The sequence below is a fragment of the Oncorhynchus nerka genome, linkage group LG24 (genome assembly GCF_034236695.1).
Source record: "Oncorhynchus nerka isolate Pitt River linkage group LG24, Oner_Uvic_2.0, whole genome shotgun sequence".
In the NCBI taxonomy this organism is placed as follows: domain Eukaryota; kingdom Metazoa; phylum Chordata; class Actinopteri; order Salmoniformes; family Salmonidae; genus Oncorhynchus; species Oncorhynchus nerka.
In genome coordinates, this window is record NC_088419.1 from 82,410,238 (window position 1) to 82,432,426 (window position 22,189).

General features: G+C 44.5%; 1 protein-coding gene across 5 annotated transcripts in view; it reads right to left on the reverse strand.

Moving 5' to 3' along the window:
• The window catches only part of dnajc6 (DnaJ (Hsp40) homolog, subfamily C, member 6), a 72,284-nt gene extending 52,289 nt beyond the window's left edge, over positions 1-19,995 (reverse strand). For 4 of the 5 annotated variants that reach the window (XM_065009209.1, XM_065009208.1, XM_065009207.1 and 1 more), the window contains exon 1: positions 11,363-11,576. In XM_065009209.1, the coding sequence (XP_064865281.1) occupies positions 11,363-11,561 (199 nt within the window). In that variant the 5' untranslated portion in view covers positions 11,562-11,576. Of the gene's footprint in view, positions 1-11,362; positions 11,577-19,608 lie in introns of those variants that run through there. The other variant, XM_065009210.1, reaches the window with a different exon arrangement.
• Positions 19,996-22,189: the final 2,194 nt, after the last annotated feature.

Genomic DNA, 22,189 nt, shown 5'->3' on the forward strand with positions numbered 1-22,189 from the left:
GGTCAGAAGTTTACATACACTCAATTAGTATTTGGTAACATTGCCTTTAAATTGTTTAACTAGGGTCAAACATTTCGGGAAGCCTTCCACAAGCTTCCCACAATAGGTTTGGCCCATTCCTCCTGACAGAGCTGGTGTAACTGAGTCAGGTTTGTAGGCTTCCTTGCTCGCACACGCTTTTTCAGTTCTGCCCATAAATTTGATATATGATTGAGGTCAGGGCTTTGTGATGGCCTCTCCAATACCTTTACTTGGTTGTCCTTAAGCCATTTTGCCACAACTTTGGAAGTATACTTGGGGTCATTGTACATTTGGAAGACCCATTTGCAACCCCGCTTTAACTTCCTGACTGATGTCTTGTGATGTTGCTTCAATATATCCACTATCTTCCCTCTCTCCCTCCCTCTCTCCCTCCCTCATATATATATATCTTTATTTCTTCCTTTCCTCTCTCCCTCCCTCCCTCTCTCCTTCCCTCATATATATATATCTTTATTTCTTCCTTTTCTCTCTCTCTCTCCCTCCCTCCCTCTCTCCTTCCCTCATATATATATATATATATATCTTTATTTCTTCCTTTCCTCTCTCTCTCTCTCCTCCCTCATATATATATATCTTTATTTCTTCCTTTCCTCTCTCTCTCTCCCTCCCTCCCTCCCTCATATATATATATATATATCTTTATTTCTTCTTTATTTCCCTCCCTCCCTCCCTCCCTCCCTCCCTCCCTCCCTCCCTCCCCCTCCTCCCTCCCTCCCTCATATATATCTTTATTTCTTCCTCTCTCTCTCTCTCTCCCCCTCCCTCCCTCCCTCCATCCCTCATATATATCTGTATTTCTTCCTCTCTCTCTCTCTCTCCCCCTCCCTCCCTCCCTCATATATATATATATATCTTTATTTCTTCCTCTCTCTCTCTCTCTCTCTCTCCCTCCCTCCCTCCCTCCCTCCCTCCCTCCCTCATATATATATCTTTATTTCTTCCTCTCTCTCTCTCTCTCTCTCCCTCCCTCCCTCATATATATATCTTTATTTCTTCCTTTCCTCTCTCTCTCTCCCTCCCTCCCTCCCTCATATATATTTCTTCCTTTCCTCTCTCCCTCCCTCCCTCATATATATTTTCCTTTCCTCTCTTCCTCTCTCTCCCTCCCTCCCCTTCCCTCCCTCCTTCCCCCTCCCTCCCTCCCTCCCTCCCTCCCTCCCTCCCTCCCTCATATATATATATCTTTATTTCTTCCTCTCTCTCTCTCCCTCCCTCCCTCCCTCCCTCCCTCCCTCATATATATATATCTTTATTTCTTCCTCTCTCTCTCTCTCTCTCTCCCCCTCCCTCCCTCCCTCCCTCCCTCCCTCCCTCCCTCCCTCCCTCCCTCCCTCCCTCCCTCCCTATATATATATACATCTTTATTTCTTCCTTTCCTCTCTCTCTCTCTCTCTCCCTCCCTCATATATATATATATCTTTATTTCTTCCTTTCCTCTCTCTCTCCCTCCCTCCCTCATATATATATATATCTTTATTTCTTCCTTTCCTCTCTCTCTCTCCCTCTCCCTCCCTCCCTCCCTCCCTCCCTCCCTCCCTCCCTCCCTCCCTCATATATATATATCTTTATTTCTCTCTCTCTCTCTCTCTCTCTCATATATATATATCTTTATTTCTTCCTTTCCTCTCTCTCTCTCTCTCTCTCTCTCTCTCCCTCCCTCATATCTTTATTTCTTCCTTTCCTCTCTCTCTCAGTTACATCTATGATCCGACTGCTCAGGTGGACGTCCACGGCAGGAAGAGGGACCCGGCTGAGAGCTCCCTCTACCAGTCGCACCACCTACCAGGAGACAGTGGGAACCAGTTCAACATTAAGCAGAACCAGGGCTTCCACAACCTGGGCTTCAGCAACAAGTACACCGAAAGAGGAGGTGGCGGAAGCCTCAAGCTGGAGATCGACAACAACCACATCAACAAGCTCCACGCCGTGCCCACCAATCCAGAGAGGGAGTTGGGCACGGGGCAGGCAGCCAAGCCTCATGTGGGAGAGGGTGGTGGAGATCTATATATCCTCCATCCAGAGGGCCAGGTGCCAAGACGAGATCCATCCAAGGGCCTCAATCTAGTCCGAGTCTATCCCAACACACCCTCCCTGGATCTTACTCTCAATCTGACCCACTCAGGTGACACTGACTCTCACCCAGACAAGATTAGGATGGTCCGGAACTTCTCGGATCCCTCCATCGGGGACAGGTATGGGGTGGGGTGCAACACCTCATCAGTGGACGAGCTGGACGAGGGGGTGGGGGGCACGCCAGAGTACCTGGGCGACACAGGAGATGAGCAGAGTGTCCTGTCTGTGGACATTCAAACCAGTACGACTAGCCTGTCCTCGGCAGACACAAACGACGATAGGGGGGCGCCGGACGCCACTACCACAGAGAATGGGATCGGGATCTCAGTGAAGAAGAGCGAGGATGAGGAGAAGGAAGGGGAAGACGATGACGTGCAGAGCGTCACAGACTCTATGGTGGCAGAAGCTCTGGCAGCTCTAGAGGCAGCGACTGCCGGGGAGGACTAACTGTCAGGGACCTCTTAATAGGTCCAAAAAACCACAATCTAACATCCATTCAGCTTCAGTATCTGATGGGGCCGAATGAGGAGATTCTGATGTATCTTTTAACATGTCACATGTCTGCATTCTCAGGAGAGGCTGAATGGATGTTAGATTGTGGTTTTTTGGACCTATTAAGAGGTTTTTGACAGCATCCGCTACAAGACCATGGTGCTTGCCTACGGAGCTGTGAGGGGAACGGCACCTCAGTACCTCCAGGCTCTGATCAGGCCCTACACCCAAACAAGGGCACTGCGTTCATCCACCTCTGGCCTGCTCGCCTCCCTACCACTGAGGAAGTACAGTTCCCGCTCAGCCCAGTCAAAACTGTTCGCTGCTCTGCCCCCCAATGGTGGAACAAACTCCCTCACGACGCCAGGACAGCGGAGTCAATCACCACCTTCCGGAGACACCTGAAACCCCACCTCTTTAAGGAATACCTAGGATAGGATAAAGTAATCCTTCTCACCCCCCCCCCCCCTTAAAAGATTTAGATGCACTACTGTTCCACTGGATGTCATAAGGTGAATGCACCAATTTGTAAGTCGCTCTGGATAAGAGCGTCTGCTAAATGACTTAAATGTAAATGTAATCCACATCATTTTACTTTCTCATGATGCCATCTATTTTGTGAAGTGCACCAGTCCCTCCTGCAGCAAAGCCCTCCCACAACATGATGCTGCCACCCCCCGTGCTTCACGGTTGGGATGGTGTTCTTTGGCTTGCAAGCCTCCCCCTTTTTCCTCCAAACATACCGATGGTCATTATGGCCAAACAGTTATTTTTTTGTTTCATCAGACCAGAGGACATTTCTCCAAAAAGTGCAAACTTTGTCCCCATGTGCAGTTGCAAATCGTAGTCTGGCTTTTCTTATGGCGGTTTTGGAGCAGTAGCTTCTTCCTTGCTTGGCCTTTCAGGTTATGTCGATTATAGGACTTATTTTACTGTGGATATAGATACTTTTGTACCTGTTTCCTCCAGCATCTTCACAAGGTCCTTTGCTGTTGTTCTGGGATTGATTTGCACATTTCGCACCAAAGTACGCTCATCTCTAGGAGACAGAACGCGTCTCCTTCCTGAGTAGTATGACGGCTGCGTGGTCCCATGGTGTTTATACTTGCATACTATTGTTTGTACAGATGAACATGGTAACTTCAGGCATTTGGAAATTGCTCCCAAGGATGAACCAGACTTGTGGAGGTCTACAATTTTTTGGGCTGATTTTCTTTTGATTTTCCCATGATGCCAAGCAAAGAGGCACTGAGTTTGAAGGTAGGCCTTGAAATACATCCACAAGTACACCTCGAATTGACTCAAATTATGTCAATTAGCCTATCAGAAGCTTCTAAAGCCATGACATCATTTTCTGGATTTTTCCAAGATGTTTAAAGGCACAGTCAACTTAGTGTATGTAAACTTCTGACCCACTAGAATTCTAAGTGAAATAATCATTCGGTAAACAATTGTTGGGAAAATTATTTGTGTCATGCACAAAGTAGATGTCCTAACTGACTTGCCAAAACTATAGTTTGTTAACAAGAAATTTGTGGAGTGGTTGAAAAACAAGTTTTAATGGCTCCAACCTAAGTGTATGTAAACTTCCAACTTCAATTGTTGGAAGTTCGGATTGAGGGGGAATATACACGGCTACGACTATTACCAAAGATAAGTATCTTGGGAGGTAACATGTTTGGCATTTTATTGTAAGGTATTCTAGCTTGGGTGAACAAAAGGACTTGAGTTTCTGTATGTTATCACAATCACACCATGAGTAGTTCATCATGAAAGATACACCACCGTCTTTCTTCTTCCCGGAGAGTTCTTTACTCCTGTCTACGCAATGTACTGAGAACCCAGCTCGCTGTATGGACAGAGACAGTATATCCCGAGAGAGCCATGATATGGTGAAACAGAGTATGTTACAGTCCCTGATGTATCTCTGGAAGGAGTTCCTCTGCCTGAGCTCGTCTATTTTATTGTCCAGAGACTGAAAATTAGCAAGTAATATCCTCGGAAGCGGTGGATGGTGTGCACGTTTCCTGAGTCAGACTAGAAGTGCATTCTGAATACCTCTTCTCCGCCGGCAGCATCTTGGAGCAGCCTCTGGGATAAGTTTAGTTGCCCTCGGGGTACGAACAAAGGATCCAATGCAGCAGGGTAGCCTAGTGGTTAGAGCTTTGGACTAGTAACCGGAAGGTCGTAAGTTCAAACCCCCGAGCTGACAAGGTACAAATCTGTCGTTCTGCCCCTGAACAGGCAGTTAACCCACTGTTCCTAGGCCGTCATTGAAAATAAGAATTTGTTCTTAACTGACTTGCCTAGTTAAATAAAGGTAAAAAAATTAAAAAATTAAAAGGCGTATTCCTGGTCATAATGCTGGTGAGTTACCGCCGCTCTGATATCCAAGATTTATTTCCGTCTGTATGTAATTACACAAAAAACATTGTGGGCTAATAATGTAAGATATAACACACACAAAAAAAAAATACTGCAAAGTTGCTTAGGAGCTAGAAGAGCTTCCATGTCTGTCGGCACCATCTTACATTGAGCAGGTAGCATTCTCCTGTTATCCACCAAACCCAGATTAGTCGGTCGGACTACCAGATGGTGAAGTGTGAGTCATCACTCCAGAGAATGCGTTTCCACTGCTCCAGAGTCCAATGGCGGCGAGCCATTACACCACTCCAGCCGATGCTTGGCATTGCGCATGGTGATTTTAGGCTTGTGTGCGGTAGCTCGGCCATGGAAACCCATTTCATTAAGCTCCCGACGAAGCTGACGTTGCTTCCATAGGCAGTTTGGAACTCGGTAGTGAGTATTGCAACCGAGGAAGACGATTTTCACACACTACGTGTTTCAGCACTCGGCGGTCCCATTCTGTGAGCATGTTTGGCCTATTACTTCGCCAGACAATTCTGTGCTTTCACATTTGCAGCAACAGTTTGGGGAAGGTCCTTTCCTGTTTCAGCATTACAATGCCCCCGTGCACAAAGCGAAGCCCACACAAAAAGGATTTGTCAAGGCCAGTGTGGAAGAACTTGACTGGCCAGCACAGAGCTCTGACCTCAATCCCATCGAACACCTTTTGGATGAATTGCAACACCGACTGCGAGCCAGGTCTAATCGCCCAACATCAGTGCCCGACCTCACTAATGCTTTTGTGGCTGAATGGAAGCAAGTACCCGCAGCAATGTTCCAACATCTAGTGGAAAGCCTTCCTAGAAGAGTGGAGGCTGTTATAGCAGCAAAGGGGGGACCAACTCCATATTAATGCCCGACTTTGGAATGATGTGTTTGACAAGCTGGTGTCCACATACTCCATTTTCAACTGTTCTGCCTGCGGCTATGGAATCCTGACCTGTTCACAGGACATGCTACCTGTCCCAGACCTCCTTTTCAACTCTCTAGAGACAGCAGGAGCGGTAGAGATACTCTTAATGATCGGCTATGAAAAGCCAACTGACATTTACTCCTTGGCCATGTTCTGTTATAATCTCCACCAGGCACAGCCAGAAGAGGACTGGCCACCCCTCATAGCCTGGTTCCTCTCTAGGTTTCTTCCTAGGTTTTGGCCTTTCAAGGGAGTTTTTCCTAGCCACTGTGCTTTTACACCTGCATTGCTTGCTGTTTGGGGTTTTAGGCTGAGTTACTGTACAGCACTTTGAGATATCAGCTGATGTAAGAAGGGCAATATAAATACATTTGATTTGATTTGATTTTGGTAATGTAGTGTAATTATAAAATGAGTGAAATACTTTTCATTAGAATTTTTTAATTAAATATGTTAAAAGCAGCTTTTCTATGTTGGAATGGTGTGGGCATACCACAACAACAGAATGGTGTGGGCATACCCCAACAACAGAATGGTGTGGGTGTATTCTGGTCATTAAAAATATCCATGCGAGTAGACTGCTGATTGGCCAGCTCAGGCAATGAGGCAGGATATATGCAAGAAATAGCAAACATTTTTGAAACAGTCTATTTGAGACACAAGTTTGTAGGTTTTTTTAAAGTGTTTTTTCTCCAACTTATGCACTGGCCACAAATACGAGTCAAGAACATTATTTGGGTATGAGTTAACAGAATATGAACTTTTAAAAGTGAAGTTTTCACTGGACAGTTGCTTTAAGACTCATTGTACTTCTTGGACATTACATAGCATCTTCCTTCAGAATATTTAACCAGTCAGCTTGTCCCTCTTTTAATGCTAGAGGAACACTTCAAAGCCTCCTCCACAGCCATCCCTTAGAGTTGGTTAATGCTCTCTGAACCCCGACCAAAACGCCCCCCTCTCACTCTCCTCCTGTTCATCCTTCCATCCTCCCTGCTCCAGTCAGGCACCTTTGATGTGAGAGAAAGGCCCAGTCAGAGAGCCGCTGGCCCAGAAAGAGACTTGGCCCCGGTCAGAGAGATCAATACAGACACAGTCTCAATGTGCCTCTCTCTCTCCTTCAACAGTCCCAACCTTCATCCTTTATACCTTCTATCCGGTGCAGGGTAAATGAGACAGACAGACAGACAGACAGACAGACAGACAGACAGACAGACAGACAGACAGACAGACAGACAGACAGACAGACAGACAGACAGACAGACAGACAGACAGACAGACAGACAGACAGACAGACAGACAGACCTGTGTACTGCAGTAGTGTCTCTATTGTGGGTCAAACAGGAACAGGAACTTTCCCAACAAACAGGCTCTAAGCTCTTTATTATAGATGCTGCTGATAAGACAAGAGTCTATGATTAATCTGTCTGGAAGGGACAGGCAGCTTGGCATCCCTACTGACTATGTGGGAGATACACACCCACCAAACATGATTGATATAGCAGCAGATATGCACAATACAAAAACAATATTTTGCTATTTGTTTCATTAGTCCATTGTTGTCAGTAATCAAGTTTCCAAGATATGTAACTTTCAAAATACAGAAATCATCCCTGTATGATGCACAATTTTCCTTTAAGACTTAAATATTTACAGAGGACTGAAGTGACGTCATCCATCCATCTATTATTCACTTAATGTCAATAAAACAGCTCTAATGTAAGAAAGCTACCCTGGAGTTGGTGAGATGGGAAGTTTGCATTTCCAATGGGAAATTTCTCACATAATATACATTTTCTGATGCTAAGCTGATGGTGCACTGATGGTGCCTGGTGGTCTCACCAATCCCTTTCAAACACACTGGAGATTTACAGTACATAGACCAGGGGTAGGCAACCCCGGTCCTGGAGTGCCGCATCACCTGGAAGACCAGGTGTGCTGAATTTAGGCAATCACTGAACTGATCAATTAGCTCAGTTGGTCAGATGTGGTGCCTAGTTGGAACAAAATCCTGCATCACCTGCAGCTCTCCACGAAGAGCGTTACCTACCCCTAACGTAGACTCTGCTATGTGGGAAGACAATGGGAAAACATCCAATGCAGTCTCAGACCCTAACCACTAACCAAACCCCTACTACTTAGCTGCAACATGTCTATCCACCTGTCTCTGTGTATGCCTCTGTGTCTGCCTCTGTGTCAGTTGGTCAGTCAGTTGTTCAGTCTGCTTGTGTGCTGGCTTGCCTGCCAAACACGACTGACCAGATGGAGATGGGAGTCTGCAGAGCTCTGATGTTTACTGAGCTACACTGCACAGACACACAGAGAAGCAGAGGGAGCAGGAGATACAGACCACATACAGCCAGCCAGCCAGCACAGGCAGACTCACCTGACACTCAGCCATCTCAGAGGTCTATGTCCCCCTCTCCCTCCTCCCTTCTCTCTCCTCTCCCCTCCCCTCCACATCGTACACTTCCCCTCAGCTCAGATAGATCCAGTACCTAAGGCCAGGTCTTTCAGTGCACTGCAGTGAGCTGTGGATATATCCAACCTGTTCTCAGAGCATTTTGTATTATTCTGTACATAAATCTGAGACACTCCATTAGGTATATGCCACATTTGATATGGTTTCATAAGTCAGATTGTTACTTAAGGCAAAAACAAAAGGAGGGTGGGCGTATAACACAAATGTTTAGCAACCCAAAGGTTGAGAGTTTGTATTTCATCATGGACAACTTAGCATTTGAGCTATTTAGCAACTTTTCAACTACTTACTATTTTCTTGCTACTTTGCAACTACTTAGCATGTTAGCCTACTCTTCTCCTAACTTGAACCCTTTTAGCTAACCCTTCCCCTAATCCTAACTTTAACCTAACTCCTAAACCTAACCCCAAGCCTAGCTAATATTAGCGAGCTAGCTAATATTAGCGAGCTAGCTAATGTTACACACCTAGCCACCTAGCTAAAATTCATAACGTGATTCGTTTTTGCAAATTCATAAAATATTTTACATTTTGCAAATTCGTAACAAATCATACGAAATGGGTGATGGACTTCCACAAATTAATACATACCAGACGAAACGTGATATATCATACTCAATGAAGTGTCTCAGATTTACAGTGGCAAGAAAAAGTATGTGAACCCTTTGGAATTATCTGGATTTCTGCATAAATTGGTCATCAAATTTGATCTGATCTTCATCTAAGTCACACCAATAGACAAACATAGTGTGCTTTAACTAATAACACACACATTATTGTATTTTTCTTGTATATATTGAATAAATCATTAAAAAATTCACAGTGTAGGTTGGGAAAAGTATGTGAACCCCCTAGGCTAATGACTTCTCCAAAAGCTAATTGGAGTCAGGAGTCAGCTAACCTGGAGTCCAATCAATGACACGAGATTGAAGATGTTGGTTAGAGCTGCCTTTCCCTATAAAAAAACACTCACAAAATGTGAGTTTGCTATTCACAAGAAGCATTGCCTGATGTGAACCATGCCTCAAACAAAAGAGATCTCAGAAGACCTAAGATTAAGAATTGTTGACTTGCATAAAGCTGGAAAGAGTTGCAAAAGTATCTCTAAAAGCCTTGATGTTCATCAGTCCATGGTAAGACCAATTGTCCATAAATGGAGAAAGTTCAGCACTGTTGCTACTGTCCCTAGAAGTGGCCATCCTGCAAAGATGACTGCAAGAGCATTGCGCAGAATGCTCAATGAGGTTAAGAAGAATCCTAGAGTGTCAGCTAAAGACTTACAGAAATCTCTGGAACATGCTAACATCTCTGTTGACGAGTCTACGATAAGTAAAACACTAAACAAGAATGGTGTTCATGGGAGGACACCACGGAAGAAGCCACTGCTGTCCAAAAAAAATATTGCTGCACGTCTGAAGTTTGCAAAAGTGCACCTGGATGTTCCACATACTGGCAAAATATTCTGTGGACAGATGAAACTAGTTGTTTGGAAGGAACACACAACACTATGTGTGGAGAAAAAAAGCCTCATCCCAACTGTAAAGTATAGTGGAGGGAGCATCATGGTTTGGGCCTGCTTTTCTGCCTCAGGGCCTGGACAGCTTGCTATCATCGACGGAAAAATGAATTCCCAAGTTTATCAAGACATTTTGCAGGGGAATGTAAGGCTATCTGTCCGCGATGTGTCAGTGTGCATTGCGCCCGGTCCGCCACAGGAGTCGATAGAGCGCGATGGGACAATGGCAACCTGGCCAGCCAAACCCGGACGACGATGGGCCAATTGTGCGCCGCCTCATGGGTCTCCCTGTCGCAGCCGGCTGCGACACAGCCTGGGATCAAACCAGGATCTGTAGTGATGCAGTGCCTTAGACCGCTGCGCCACCCGGGAGGCCCACAAATAAATGTATTGGAAATGTTGTTAATTCCAAGATAGCTAAACCGTTGTCTTAAACTCAGGGCAGTGAGAGAAAGCTCACGAAAGCAATTGAACATGTTGAATTGACTCACAAACTTTCTCTGAAAGTTTCAGTACGGATTATTTTAAACCCAAGAACATGTTCAGAACAGTAATCTCAGTAAGAAATATGCTAACATGATTGCCATTGCTAGCTAGATAGCTAAAATGGTTGCCTAGCAACAAACATCTTAAGAAGATTTGTAAGAAGATATTTGGGAAGTTCATTCAATCTTAAGATAGAGGAGGACAATTGAGGAAATGCACTTAAATTACTTTATGAAAAAAAAAATCTTAAGAAGCTTCTTAAATTTTTGCTTAGATGTGTTTTGTGAATATGGTGCCCTGGTTGATATATCCCTGTTCACAACACTTCCACTCACTCACTGACAATGAACTGTGGCTTTTTAACTCTCCAGTGGCCACATGACATACAGGCAACTGTATGCAGGAAATTCCCTACATACACTTCTTCAAAAGGAACAAGGAAGGATAGAGTATTATTGGTTTTGTGTTTTTGTTGTTGTTGTCATGTTAGCTATTGTCAAGCTGTTAATCAAGTCTTAGGGCTACACCACATCAGGATGATTGGTAGGGACTATGTAGATGGTCTAATCATAATGTGTGCATGTTCTATTACATCAATTTAAGTTTTATTAAAATATTGGTAGCTTAATAAAAGACTGTAACATGAGATCACTGCTATGATGAGATCAGCTCTACTCACACAAAATAAAAATGAAAGCAGAACAATATAGGCTACAATATAAGGAGACACCCTTATTACATGATGCAATGCGTGGAAACACTAAGACAGAAATGTCTAGATAATATATTTTAAACTATTTACAGTGATCTTATTCAAATTAAATATATTTCAGGGAGTATCACACAGCGACAGGCGTGCTCTGCCTCGCATGCAACAGAGCAGCATTATCCCCAGCTTGGCCTTGCCTGCTGCGCGTGAGCTACACCGCCTCCCATGGTGAGCCACTGCTTACCTGAGCTGTCCATGGTGCTGCAGTCGTTCTCCCGCAGTGGGCCTGCCTTCGGTCCTCCTAGGGTTGCTGCTGATGCCAAGCCGATTCCGCTGCGTCTCCCTCCTCCGTTATTGAAGCCTCCGCTGCTATCGACCAACTGTAAAGATTCATAGCCATCATAACTGCATGGCTTTTTCTTATAGCCACCAAGTAGGCTCATCTCATGAGCACTGCGCCGTGGATTTGAGAATTACATTTAAGAAAAGACAAAAACAGCTAATGATTGGCGTGAATGCACATATTCTGGACGATAAATCTCAGATATATTCTTAGAAATAATCCACCAGATATGTGTTAGTAGTTCCAGCACCGTGTCTCCCTGATTTATTTTCTCCGGGATATCAAGAGCAGGACGCTGTCATCAGGTCCGTATTCACTACACCGAACATCCACGGTTGCTCTGGCTGCCAGTCCCGGTTGAGTTAATGGGTCCTTTCCGGCTTTATGCTGGCTCCAAGCCAATCCTGACAATACCATGCCGGCTGTAGGTGACTAAATGATCGCCTGATTCATCGTTATTTATTTACAAAGCAGTAATATTTGTCAGAAAATATACATTGATGATGAATAGGCTGTTGTGGTGATAGCCCACTGGATATCCTACACAGGATTCTATACAAAAATATTCACATATTTATTTCTAATAACGTATTTTCACAGGCTACAGTAGTTAACAAGATATCTTCATAACTAATTATAAGGGTTAAATTAACAATACAAACCACTTAAGAATTGCACAGTTGGTTAGAGCCTGTAAGTAAGCATTTCACTGTAAGGTCTAAACCAGTTGTATTCAGCGCACATGATAAATAAACTTTGTTTTGATATGATTTCAGTTTCTTATAATCTACATAGGCGACAGTCTCCATTGCTAAGGGGCTTTAATTCGACCCATGTATGGGCCAGCTGGAGGCTATACAGTATAGCACCTCCACAGGAGGATAATAAAGAAATTAAAGTGCTGAAGTATTTTAGTCAGCACTGTAGGACAGCATAGTTATTTGTCAGGGAGGGGGAGCACTTCAGTCAGTTGATAACTAAAGATCTCGACTCTCCCCCCAGCCCCAGGCGATCCCCCCCAGCCCTCACAAAAAGAGATTCCACAAATGGCACCATATTGCCCATAGACCTCTGGTCAAAATGGCCAATGGTAAAAAGCAGTGGTGTAAAGTACTTAAGCAAAAATACTTGAAAGTATCACTAGTCCTTTTTTTGGTATGATTACTTTACTATTTATATTTGTTGACAACTTTTACTTTTACTTCACTACATTCCTAAAGAAAATATGTACCTTTTACTCCATACATTTTCCCTGATACCCAAATGTACTCGTTACATTTCGAATGCTCAGCCAGGACAGCGGTAAAACCTTGGATCATTGTTACTCTAACTTCCGCGACGCATATAAGGCCCTGCCCCGCCCCCCTTTCGGAAAAGCTGACCACGACTCCATTTTGTTGATCCCTGCCTACAGGCAGAAACTTAAACAAGAGGCTCCCACGCTGAGGTCTGTCCAACGCTGGTCAGACCAAGCTGACTCCACACTCCAAGACTGCTTCCATCACGTGGACTGGGACATGTTTCGTATTGCGTCAGATAAAAATATTGACGAATACGCTGATTCGGTGTGCGAGTTCATTAGAACGTGCGTTGAAGATGTCGTTCCCATAGCAACGATAAATACATTCCCTAACCAGAAACCGTGGATTGATGGCAGCATTCGCGTGAAACTGAAAGCGCGAACCACTGCTTTTAATCAGGGCAAGGTGTCTGGCAACATGACCGAATACAAACAGTGCAGCTATTCCCGCCGCAAGGCTATTAAACAAGCTAAGCGTCAGTACAGAGACAAAGTAGAATCTCAATTCAACGGCTCAGACACAAGAGGCATGTGGCAGGGTCTACAGTCAATCACGGACTACAAGAAGAAACCCAGCCCAGTCACGGACCAGGATGTCTTGCTCCCAGGCAGACTAAATAACTTTTTTGCCCGCTTTGAGGACATTACAGTGCCACTGACACGGCCTGCAACGAAAACATGCGGTCTCTCCTTCACTGCAGCCGAGGTGAGTAAGACATTTAAACGTGTTAACCCTCGCAAGGCTGCAGGCCCAGACGGCATCCCCAGCCGCGCCCTCAGAGCATGCGCAGACCAGCTGGCCGGTGTGTTTACGGACATATTCAATCAATCCCTATACCAGTCTGCTGTTCCCACATGCTTCAAGAGGGCCACCATTGTTCCTGTTCCCAAGAAAGCTAAGGTAACTGAGCTAAACGACTACCGCCCCGTAGCACTCACTTCCGTCATCATGAAGTGCTTTGAGAGACTAGTCAAGGCCCATATCACCTCCACCCTACCTGACACCCTAGACCCACTCCAATTTGCTTACCGCCCAAATAGGTCCACAGACGATGCAATCTCAACCACACTGCACACTGCCCTAACCCACCTGGACAAGAGGAATACCTATGTGAGAATGCTGTTCATCGACTACAGCTCGGCATTCAACACCATAGTACCCTCCAAGCTCGTCATCAAGCTCGAGACCCTGGGTCTCGACCCCCGCCCTGTGCAACTGGGTACTGGACTTCCTGACGGGCCGCCCCCAGGTGGTGAGGGTAGGCAACAACATCTCCTCCCCGCTGATCCTCAACACGGGGCCCCACAAGGGTGCGTTCTGAGCCCTCTCCTGTACTCCCTGTTCACCCACGACTGCGTTGCCACGCACGCCTCCAACTCAATCATCAAGTTTGCGGACGACACAACAGTGGTAGGCTTGATTACCAACAACGACGAGACGGCCTACAGGGAGGAGGTGAGGGCCCTCGGAGTGTGGTGTCAGGAAAATAACCTCACACTCAACGTCAACAAAACTAAGGAGATGATTGTGGACTTCAGGAAACAGCAGAGGGAACACCCCCCTATCCACATCGATGGAACAGTAGTGGAGAGGGTAGCAAGTTTTAAGTTCCTCGGCATACACATCACAGACAACCTGAATTGGTCCACTCACACTGACAGCGTCGTGAAGAAGGCGCAGCAGCGCCTCTTCAACCTCAGGAGGCTGAAGAAATTCGGCTTGTCACCAAAAGCACTCACAAACTTCTACAGATGCACAATCGAGAGCATCCTGGCGGGCTGTATCACCGCCTGGTACGGCAACTGCTCCGCCCTCAACCGTAAGGCTCTCCAGAGGGTAGTGAGGTCTGCACAACGCATCACCGGGGCAAACTACCTGCCCTCCAGGACACCTACACCACCCGATGTTACAGGAAGGCCATAAAGATCATCAAGGACATCAACCACCCGAACCACTGCCTGTTCACCCCACTATCATCCAGAAGGCGAGGTCAGTACAGGTGCATCAAAGCTGGGACTGAGAGACTGAAAAACAGCTTCTATCTCAAGGCTATCAGACTGTTAAACAGCCACCATTGAGTGGCTGCTGCCAACACACTGTCATTGACACTGACCCAACTCCAGCCACTTTAATAATGGGAATTGATGGGAAATGATGTAAATATATCACTAGCCACTTTAAACAATGCTACCTTATATAATGTTACTTACCCTACATTATTCATCTCATATGCATACGTATATACTGTACTCTACATCATCGACTGCATCCTTATATAATACATGTATCACTAGCCACTTTAACTATGCCACTTTGTTTACTTTGTCTACATACTCATCTCATATGTATATACTGTACTCGATACCATCTACTGTATGCTGCTCTGTACCATCACTCACTCATATATCCTTATGTACATATTCTTTATCCCCTTACACTGTGTATAAGACAGTAGTTTTAGAATTGTTAGTTAGATTACTTGTTGGTTATCACTGCATTGTCGGAACTAGAAGCACAAGCATTTCGCTACACTCGCATTAACATCTGCTAACCATGTGTATGTGACAAATAAAATTTGATTTGATTGGATTTGATTTGATGTCGTCCAATTCACACACCTATCAATCATTCCTACTGCCTCTGATCTGGCGGACTCACTAAACACAAATACTGCATTTGTAAATTATGTCTGTGTTGGAATGTGTGCCTTGCTGTCCGTAAAAAAAAAAAAACAAGAACATTATGCCATCTGCTTTGCTTAATAAAATAATTTTTGATGCATAGCATTAACTTGAACTTTTTACTTGTACTCAACAAGTTAGTACTTTTTCCACCACTGTACTTTAAGGAGAAGTTTACCCAAAATCCAGAAACTCCCAAGTGATTCCATACATTGAAACTAGTTCAGGGGAGTTTGCCATCTTTCCCCCTTCTCTCCTACTGTAGTGCTGTACTGAAACAGATGCAGAAATGGGTCACGTGACTCGTGACATTGCTGAATGCAGGCCTCACTCTGCTCCGTTACCAGTGAATACCTGATTCAGAAATCTGCGAAGTGGGGACAAATTCATTGTTTTATTGAAAGCATAGGAACTGCACGTTAGGCCCTTATTCACAGATGCTGCAAATGATGTTTGTGCTGCAGAGATTTCAAATTTGTGAAATATGAGAATTCAAATTCCTACAAAAATGGAGGAACGTAATGATGATGAGGAGCAGTTAGTTTGCTTTTGCAACCAAGGGGATTTTGTAGCCCTTTTGATCCCATGTTCCAAAAAACCGATTTGGAGATGCATCCCTATTTCACCTGGGTCAAATGGACAGTTATCTAACGAGTAAGTGGTAACTTTACTTTATTGAATGATCGCTTATGATCAACCTCTATGAACGGGACTGTTAGTGGGTTTATATTTTCATATTAGTCTGAAACACTATATAGCCTATGTTTATTTATCACAATGTTTTGGAAGTATTCTATTCTGCACATAAAGGTGACACAATGTCTATTGTCTCTCAACCCCAGCTGTTATAAATATATAGGGAACATATGCTAACCTGTAGAGCACCTATGCCTCTATGTCTACATTATATGATGCAATGGTACTACACAATAAGAACACTGCAAACTTCAAGAGTCAGACTGGGCTACATACCTCCACGCACTTGTTTTGTCGCTTTCTCTTCTCAAACACGTATTTGTATTTTGGCACTGCTCCAGATCCAGTCCATGGACATACAGTAGAAACAGCTGTATTTTAGCAGTCGGCTATATAAAATAATTATCATAAATAAATCTAAAATGTTTTAGTTGGAAAAGTACACATTTTGTGACTCAAAACATATAGTACTTCTAACCAAAATAGCTAATTTGGCCATGTGCTTTCAATAAAAAACCATTTTGTCCATACTTTGCTGATTTCTGAATCATGAATTCACTGGCAAAGGAGGAAAGCGAGGCCTGCATCCAGCAATGTCACGAGTTACGTGACCCGTTTTTGCACCGGTTTCAGTACAGCGCTACAGGGAGAGAGAGGGGGAGAGGGCAAGCTCCACTGAACTAGTTTCAATGCATGGAATCACTTGGGAGTTTCTGGATTTTGGGTAAACTTATCCTTTAAGTACATTTAAAACCAGATACTTTTAGACTTTTACTCAAGTAGTATTTTACTGGGTGACTTTCACTTTTACTTGAGTTATTTTCTATTAAAAGGTATCTTTCCTTTTACTCAAGTATAATAAATGGGTACTTTTTCTACCACTGGTCAAAAGTATTACACTATATAGGGAATGGTGTGCTATTTGGAACGCACACCAAGACAGCTACTTAGCGTTCTGCAGCATGCTTCCTTCCTTGGCCCAGTTCCCTGGCAACTAAAGGGCTGCATGGTTTCTCAAAGCCGAACCCGGGCCTGGGAAACCCTTTACAACAGGAGCCCTGGACTGAAAGCACAGCAGGCAAGGGAATGTCCAAATGGAGAAATGATTCCAGACGTAACCGGATGCAAAGTGCCGCTCTATTGTAGGATTTAGTTTCCTCTGACAGCTAACCTCCCAACATCAGACATTTAGCCCAGATGCACTACTACTCCTGCAGTCAGTCTCCAATACAAATGGTTACACTCCTCACTCGCTGAGAGGACTGGACTTGGGCATCAAAAGCAATGTAATGTCCTGGCATTGACCTTTTGACCACTATTTTATGTCTATTGGTCACAGAACTGTGTGATGCAAGAAGGGATCACTTGGATGATGAGAGTGCCCACTGTACTGTATTTGGGATCCAAGTTCGAAAAGCCGAAAAAAATCACACTACAATGACAACTACACTTCCACATAATCCAGAATAATGGACAGATAAGCGAATATGAACAAACAGGGAGAGATTATTGTAAACCTGCTACATAAAAAACAAATGACAGCCATTAAAAGAATCTAACTCTATAGCTCACCCTACTACTATCTTTATTAACTTACTATATAGGTTTAAATGCCACATTGCATTCCTTTACAGGAGAGGTTTAAGCACCGTGGGTTAAGGAAGTTGTAGTTTAACAAAGATCTTGTGATGTTTTATAAGACCTTCGCCTCATAAACAGATGTTTATTTCACTCTTCCAGCTACGCCTCTTCAAAAACTGCTATACTTCATGATTTTTAAGACTTATGGATATTGAGGACAACAATAGGCTACTTGAATCCAGCCCAGCCATACAGCCATTATCTTCACTAAACTGACTGACCTAAAATAATATTTTCTGCTTAAATCGGTGGATTTGCCATCATATTTAATGGTGGACAGTGGATTAATGATTATCCCTACAGTTTAAAGCTTTATTGACCTGTAAAATCTGCTGGCTAGGGTTAGGGTTCACTGGCAGACAGTAGCCTAAATGACTTGATCTGTGTGTAGCCTATTGTCCATGCAGCTGTCTTTACATTTTGAACTAAATAGATTCTTGCTTAGCCTAATGAAGAATCTCTAAACATCTTTCCAATCATCATCAAAGGAATCATGATGGAATGAAAATAAAACATAGTATTGCTATATATCACAACCCACTGGGCACAGAAGTCAATTCGATGTCTATTCCACGTTGGTTCAACGTCATTTCGTTGAAATGTATGCATAAGAGAAATATGCTCTTAAAAGGGTAATAAATCAAGTTAAGCCTTCATGTGGTTATTTGCTCTTAATTAGCCTATAGGCAAGTAATATCAATACACCATATTAATAAGCTATTACACTAACACCTGCACTGAAAAATGTTGTCCTGAATGTATCTAGTTTCGATAATATAATGTAATCGTCAGTATTAACGGTTTTACTAGTCTGGTGTGAAACGGAAACCACGCATCTCATCATGTGACCACATAGGACAGGAGGCGGCACGACACTGCCACCATATGAAACCAGAACTGGCCATCGCTTCAGCACCTGGATCATGCAAGGGATTTCCCTACAATTCTTTCCTCAGCAAAACCCATTCCCTTTTAAATCTGAGCTAAATAATTCATTTAAGAATGATAGCAAATAATTAGTAGAATATTTAGTTGGTTTCTCTATATTGTCGTCGTCTTCTTCAACCTGCCCCTCCGCTGCCAGTAAACGTGTATTCAGCAACATGAATCATCCACGGCATAGCCAGCTTTTCTTTTACTTAGCATATAGTTTTCCATTTTAATGAGTCAGTGACTTTAAAAACTATGAGAATCATTAGCTAAGCACATATTACATATTTTAGGGTTTCCCCCCATTTAAAATAGTGAGTCATTAATAATCTCAGATCATGCCTAAAAATCCCCCTGGTCATATTTGTCATTCAGTGCGCTTGGTTGTTTAGGCCACGGCGGTTTCACCATTCATATGAGTGCATGTTTTTGGCTCATAATTATTAGAAAATGCATAAAAAAAGCTTAAAGCGGCAACAGGAAAAGGTATGTAACGCCATACAGAGTCTGAACGCACAGGGCTGTTATCCCATCGTTACGCATTTCCTCGCCTAAAGATAGGCCTGTAACCTGACAAAACACCTGCACGGAATAGAACCAAACATCATCGATGCTATGGGATATTCAAATGTCTAATATTATGGTAAAAACGCAGATAGACTTCTACTGATTGCCAAACCATGATATGCAGAATATCTTTATGCGGATCTAGCCAACATAATTCCTGGGGCAGAGAAGATAATCATTATGTAATATTCAAATCTAATCGGGGAGAAACATATGACGACGATGCTAATCCGAAACAATCATTTCAGTGTCATTTGAAACAAAACGTATCTGGTTTAAAACGAATTATGCAAAAAAAAATGAATAAAAAAATACAGTCCGTTTCGCATACCTTTCAGAGCGCTCGCTGTCATTATCTCTGGAACGCCGACGTCCTCAGCCCCTGAGATCCGCGCGGGGACCCCAGCTGCGCTCTGAGAAATGCCAACCTTTTTGTCATTCGATTTGTCATTCGCCGCCAGAGCAGTCAAAGGTCAAACGACCGATACTTCCTTCTGTACCTCAACCTGTAAGTGGTGGCGGTGCACGGGCGACGTGTATAATGTCAGCTCCTGCGGTTGGCTAAACTTACAATTACTAATGACTACGACATCATCATATGATCACCTTATATTTAATGTGAGCTTCACTGAAACGAATCCCGCGACCTCAATTCACTGATCTAACAACAATATGAAGCCTATCCATGTGAGCCCAAGTGTTCCGGATGTCACATAGATCCATATACTGGACAAATGCGCAGATTAGCGCCTCAGAATGCTGACTACACAGCGCATCACATTTTACCGTAGCCTACGAATAAAACATAGGCAAGCAAAATCTGAGTAGGGATTTGGGGACTGGATAGATGGAAATTAAAATTAACTCACATGTGCTGACATTTACATGAGACTGCCATGCTGACCACACCACTTGTTATGTGCCCAATGGTTGAAAATAAATGTACACATACATGTTATTCAATCATTGCATCCACACTGCTTGCGCGTGTCAACGAGAGTCTGCATAGCTAGGCACTAAAATATACTTGATTATATTTGTGACTTGGCCGCTGCAAGCCCTGCCTCTCCCATCTCCTCATTGTTTTTAGCAGCATATACCCATGTGGGTGACTGAAAGGTGAACTGAGGTCCACACTCCAGTCAAGTTGGTGGTGGTAATGCAACCTAAAGTTGGTTGCCAACCACCATATAAAGTCATAAGAAGAAGCCTAACAGAGGAGAGATTACTAGAAACGAATGTGGTTTACACTCTTATCTGTGGATTAATTGTCAGAGTAGAGGACCTTGTGCATTTCAAGTAAAATAAGGGAGGGGGTGCTGTAACTGTCACATTATACTTCATTAGAATGCATGGTGGACTGGATTCATACAGATGCTGCATCACCACAGTCTGCCTATAGAGTTCTATGATAGCATATCTAATATGTTAGCAATGGCGTTCCCACACACAATTGGCCCAGTGTCGTCAGGGATAGGGGAGGGTTTGGCCAACCCTGACGACGCCTTGTCCCATTGTACTCTAGCATGTCCTTGTGGTGGGCCGGGTGCACCTTGTCCCATTGTACTCTAGCATCTCCTTGTGGTGGGCCGGGTGCACCTTGTCCCATTGTACTCTAGCATCTCCTTGTGGTGGGCCGGGTGCACCTTGTCCCAGTGTGTACTCCTTGTGGTGGGCCGGGTGCAGCATCTCCATTGTGGTGTGCACCTTGTCCCAAGGTGCATCTCCTTGTCCCATTGTACTCTAGCATCTCCTTGTGGTGTGCCCCATTGTACTCTAGCATCTCCTTGTGGTGGGCCGGGTGCACCTGCACCCATGTCCTTGTGGTCCCATCCCATGTACTCTAGCATCTCCTTGTGGTGTGCCGGGTGCACCCTGTCCCATTGTACTCTAGCATCTCCTTGTGGTGGGCCGGGTGCAGCTAGTCCCAAGGTACTCTAGCATCTCCTTGTGGTGTGCCGGGTGCACCCTGTCCCATTGTACTCTAGCATCTCCTTGTGGTGTGCCGGGTGCACCCTGTCCCATTGTACTCTAGCATCTCCTTGTGGTGGGCCGGGTGCAGGTCCCAAGGTACTCTAGCATCTCCTGTCCCATTGTACTCTAGCATCTCTCTTGTGGTGGGCCGGGTGCACCTTGTCCCATTGTACTCTAGCATGTCCTTGTGGTGGGCCGGGTGCACCTTGTCCCATTGTACTCTAGCATCTCCTTGTGGTGTGCCGGGTGCACCCTGTCCCATTGTACTCTAGCATCTCCTTGTGGTGGGCCGGGTGCACCTTGTCCCATTGTACTCTAGCATCTCCTTGTGGTGGGCCGGGTGCACCTTGTCCCATTGTACTCTAGCATCTCCTTGTGGTGGGCCGGGTGCACCTTGTCCCATTGTACTCTAGCATCTCCTTGTGGTGTGCCGGGTGCACCCTGTCCCATTGTACTCTAGCATCTCCTTGTGGTGGGCCGGGTGCACCTTGTCCCATTGTACTCTAGCATCTCCTTGTGGTGGGCCGGGTGCACCTTGTCCCATTGTACTCTAGCATCTCCTTGTGGTGTGCCGGGTGCACCCTGTCCCATTGTACTCTAGCATCTCCTTGTGGTGGGCCGGGTGCACCTTGTCCCATTGTACTCTAGCATCTCCTTGTGGTGGGCCGGGTGCATGCATGCTGACTTCGGTCGCCAGTTGTACTGTGTTTCTTCTGGCTGACTTCTGGGTTAAGTGGGCAGTGCGGCTTGGCAGGGTTGTGTTTCATGTTCTGGGTATGCTTGTAATCTTTAAGGACTGACAAGTTTTTCGGGAACAGAATGGATGTAAAAATACTTCAACTGCAGAGTATTTTGTGTAAATTTAATCCCACTTTGTAACACAACAAAATGTGGGAAATGTCAAGGGATGTGAATACATTCTGTAGCACATACAAATA